At 34.6% G+C, this 3,818-nt stretch overlaps 1 protein-coding gene across 1 annotated transcript; it reads left to right on the top strand.

The window, feature by feature from the left end:
* The first annotated feature begins 2,121 nt into the window (after positions 1-2,121).
* On the top strand, positions 2,122-3,051 carry LOC123949246 (olfactory receptor 4C11-like). The gene has a single exon (XM_046016613.1). It carries the CDS (start codon positions 2,122-2,124, stop codon positions 3,049-3,051), a length of 930 nt encoding a protein of 309 aa, XP_045872569.1.
* The last annotated feature ends 767 nt before the right edge of the window (positions 3,052-3,818 follow it).

The raw sequence follows: 3,818 nt of genomic DNA, 5'->3' as shown, positions 1-3,818 counted from the left end.
TCCTCCTAACTTTGATTCCAAGAATAGAATTTCCCCACAATGAGGCCAAAAATATACTATCTTAATACTCTCATAAATACAATTAATTGATATGAGTCTGTGTGTGTATGTTTGGGTGTGTGTGTGATATTATTCTGCTGTCAATGAAAATATTACCATCTTCAGCAGACAGTCCTGAACTCTGCCTCTTTACAACATATTTTAGAAACCATTGTATATATAGCCACTTCTCTTTGTTTGATGATTGCATAAAATACCATTCCTGAATCATTTAGCTTCCTTCTGGTGGGCATTGAAGTTTTTTCTTACCTTTGGTCAACATGGAAAGGATTGCTGTGATGATCTTCCTACCTGTGAGTGAGATTATTTGCAACAAATGCAAACACTGGACCTATGTCTATATGGCAACGAAATATCATCAGTGATAAAAATCACCCCCGGAGAGATTGTATCCCTTTAAACTCCTCCCAAGAATGTGTGGAATCAATTGCGTCCAACATCATTTTCAAAATTGTTTGTTAAGAGACATTTATCAAAACTGTCATTTTGTTAATCTAGATGAAAAGATAAATAATTGGATTTGAATGGAATGTATTTTTCTATGAATGAAATTGATAATCTTTTCACATTATTTCTAATAAGAAGAGATCCTTTGAAATCAGTTCTTTCACCCATTTTCATTTTAACTTTTTTTTTTAATTTTCTTGATTTATTTAGAGAGAGAGAGAACACAAAAGCAGGGGAAGGTACAGAGGAAGAGGGAGAGATAGAATCTTAAATAGGCTACATCCACAGCTCAGAACCTAGCATAGGACTGGATTCCAAAACCCTGAGATCATGACCGAGTGGAAATCAAGAGTCGAATATTTAACAAGCTGAGCTACCCAGGCACCATATGTATTGTGTTTTCAATCTTGAGATCCATTTATATTGGAGAAAATTGGGCTTTTATCTGCAATACATGTTGGTCATATACTTAAATGCCTTGGCAATTATAGATTTAATTGTGCTATTATATGGGAAATATATGTGATGAAGACAGAAAAGGATTTTTCCAGTTTTGTATACATAAATGAATATGTTTCTCTTCCGTTTCTATCTTTTGCTGAAGTCAGGGCATGGGACTTGCAAGAACATATAATCCAAGAATCATATGAAAAAGTTTTAGCTATGATCTGCAGTTTCTTTATCTCATTGTCTAAATCCCTGGTGCTTAAAATAACATGAAATTTGAAACAATATTTTGATTTATGCCAAACATTCCTACTTATCCTTTATTTTAATCTCAGTCTCTCCTTGTGTCTGAAGAAAATATGCAGAAAGACCCATCAATATCCTAGATGAGGTGAAGAATTCTACTTTGGACAACATAGGATAATGTAAAAAGTATAAAATGTTATGATAGAAACTGGATTCACAACTATAAGCAAGTACAAATTATAGAGATTTAAAGTAAAATGAAATAAATTTAGTCAAGGGAACAGATCAAAATAAACTTAATGATGCACTATATGAACAGACCGAACATTCACTGTCAAAATATTGCTTATTTCTCTGTTGTCTTTTTATCTCTTTCCCTCACCCTGTCTCACTCTCTCTCTCATAGGTTTCATTAAAACAAACAAAGTATTAAAAGTTTCCGTGTCATTTATTGAATGTTCAGAATATTTACTAGAAGATACTTTATAATATCTATTAAGTTCAAAAAAGTATGAAAGCACATTATGTATATCATGCATGAGTTTTCTCCTTTTTGCAACATTTTACCTTAATGGGTCCATGATGTAAAATAAGGAAAGATACTCAGCTCAGAAAGATACCTCTCGAAAAAAATTCATTAAGTTAATGTTTATTATGTCTGAAGAATTGGGTACTTTCTCATTATTAATATATTTCATTCTTTCCATAAGCAATCAGAATAGATTGCGAGTAAATATTATGATCCCTGCATTATTCAAGGGAAAACAAAACACGGAAGATAAGGGATTACCCATTGGTACGTGGCCCTTCCATGAATGAGCATATGAATTTGATGTCCAAATGGTGTATTCATTTCCTAATATTTCTTTCTTTGCAGATTAATTATTTCCAACCTGGGTTTTTTCCGCTTGGCCTGAAATAATGGAGCAAAATGACACTGTTACTGAGTTCATACTGCTAGGATTGACCCAAGATCCAATGAAAAAGAAGATGGTATTTGTAATCTTCTTCATTTTTTATGTGGGAACTGTGGTAGGGAATTTGCTCATTATTGTGACCATCAAGTCCAGCCGCACACTTGGGAGCCCCATGTACTTTTTCCTATTTTATTTATCCCTTGCTGATTCCTGTTTCTCAACTTCCACAGCCCCCAGACTCATTGTGGATTCACTCTCTGCACAAAGAACCATATCTTACAATGAGTGCATGACTCAAGTCTTTGCAATACATTTCTTTGGCCCCATGGAGGTCTTTGTTCTCATCTTCATGGCTATCGATCGCTATGTGGCTATTTGTAAGCCCTTACATTACCCAACCATCATGAGACAGCAGGTTTGCACAATCCTGATCATTCTTGCATGGGTTGGAGCTTTTATCCATTCCATTGCTGAGATAATGCTGGCCTTGAAATTGCCTTTCTGTGGGTCCAATTTGATTGATCATTACTGCTGTGATTTGCAGCCCTTGCTGAAACTTGCTTGCATGGACACGTATATGATCAACCTAGAATGGGTGTCTAACAGTGGGAGCATTTGCACAGGCAGTTTTACGATTCTGATGATTTCATACATTGTCATCTTGCATTCACTGAGAAACCACAGTGCAGAAGGGAGGAGAAAAGCTCTCTCCACCTGCATTTCTCACATCATCGTAGTAGTCTTATTCTTTGGTCCATGTATATTCATATATGCACGCCCCGCAACCACTTTCCCAATGGACAAGATGGTGTCCGTATTTTATACTATTGGGATCCCTTTTCTCAACCCATTCATCTACACACTGAGAAATGCAGAAGTGAAAAATGCCATGAGAAAGCTATGGCATATCACAACTACCTCAGAATGCAAGTGATGAATTGAGGGTTTTGGTTGATTCTTTAATCTGTACAGATATCAAATATAATACTGTCTATACTCACTTGTCCAACATACTCTATTACAATGCACCTGATTTCCTTACTTTTTTCTGTACTTCTGCCCTCAAACTTGTAGCTTCCCTCATAATGCCAGCCTGGTTCTTACTTTTCCTGAGAGTTCAATTCTGACATTATTGATTATGAAATACTCCTCACATTTCAGTCTACACTCTGGTTTGATAAGAAGAAAGATATTTACACAATCACAAAGTTCAAGCAGTTAGTATCCATAAATAAAAAAGAGCATATTCTCTATGATTCGTAATTCTCTCTATAGAAGATTTCAAATAAGGTATCCTGCTTTCTCTTGAACACTTCAGAGCAAAGGAGCTAACTTTGTGTGTCAAGAATTATTTTTATTATATCATTCATTCATTTTAAAGATTTCCATAATGGTGAACCACAGAACAAAAATGTGTGTGTGTGTGTGTGTGTGTGTGTGTGTATACACACACACACATATATATATATATAATTTCTTATTCATAATAAATTATTATAACTATTCGACTTATTTTTCCTTTGCCTATCAGGATAATTGATGCATTATTTATGGGATATTTTTATGTATGGGATTTTTAAATGTAGCATTACATGCCCTGGAGATATTCAGCTAATTTGTATGATTTGTATAAAGGAACTACAAGAGAATTCTACAACTCTGAAAGGAAAAGAAGCAAAATAATGTATGTAGTCAGTACTA

This window comes from Meles meles, chromosome 8, assembly GCF_922984935.1.
Source record: "Meles meles chromosome 8, mMelMel3.1 paternal haplotype, whole genome shotgun sequence".
Classification (NCBI taxonomy): domain Eukaryota; kingdom Metazoa; phylum Chordata; class Mammalia; order Carnivora; family Mustelidae; genus Meles; species Meles meles.
Note: the sequence above shows the minus strand (reverse complement) of the source record. Positions and strands in the feature narration are given on the sequence as shown.

Excerpts from the sequence above, each read along its gene's own strand:
- LOC123949246 (XM_046016613.1), top strand. The coding sequence starts at position 2,122 with ATGGAGCAAAATGACACTGTTACTGAGTTCATACTGCTAGGATTGACC.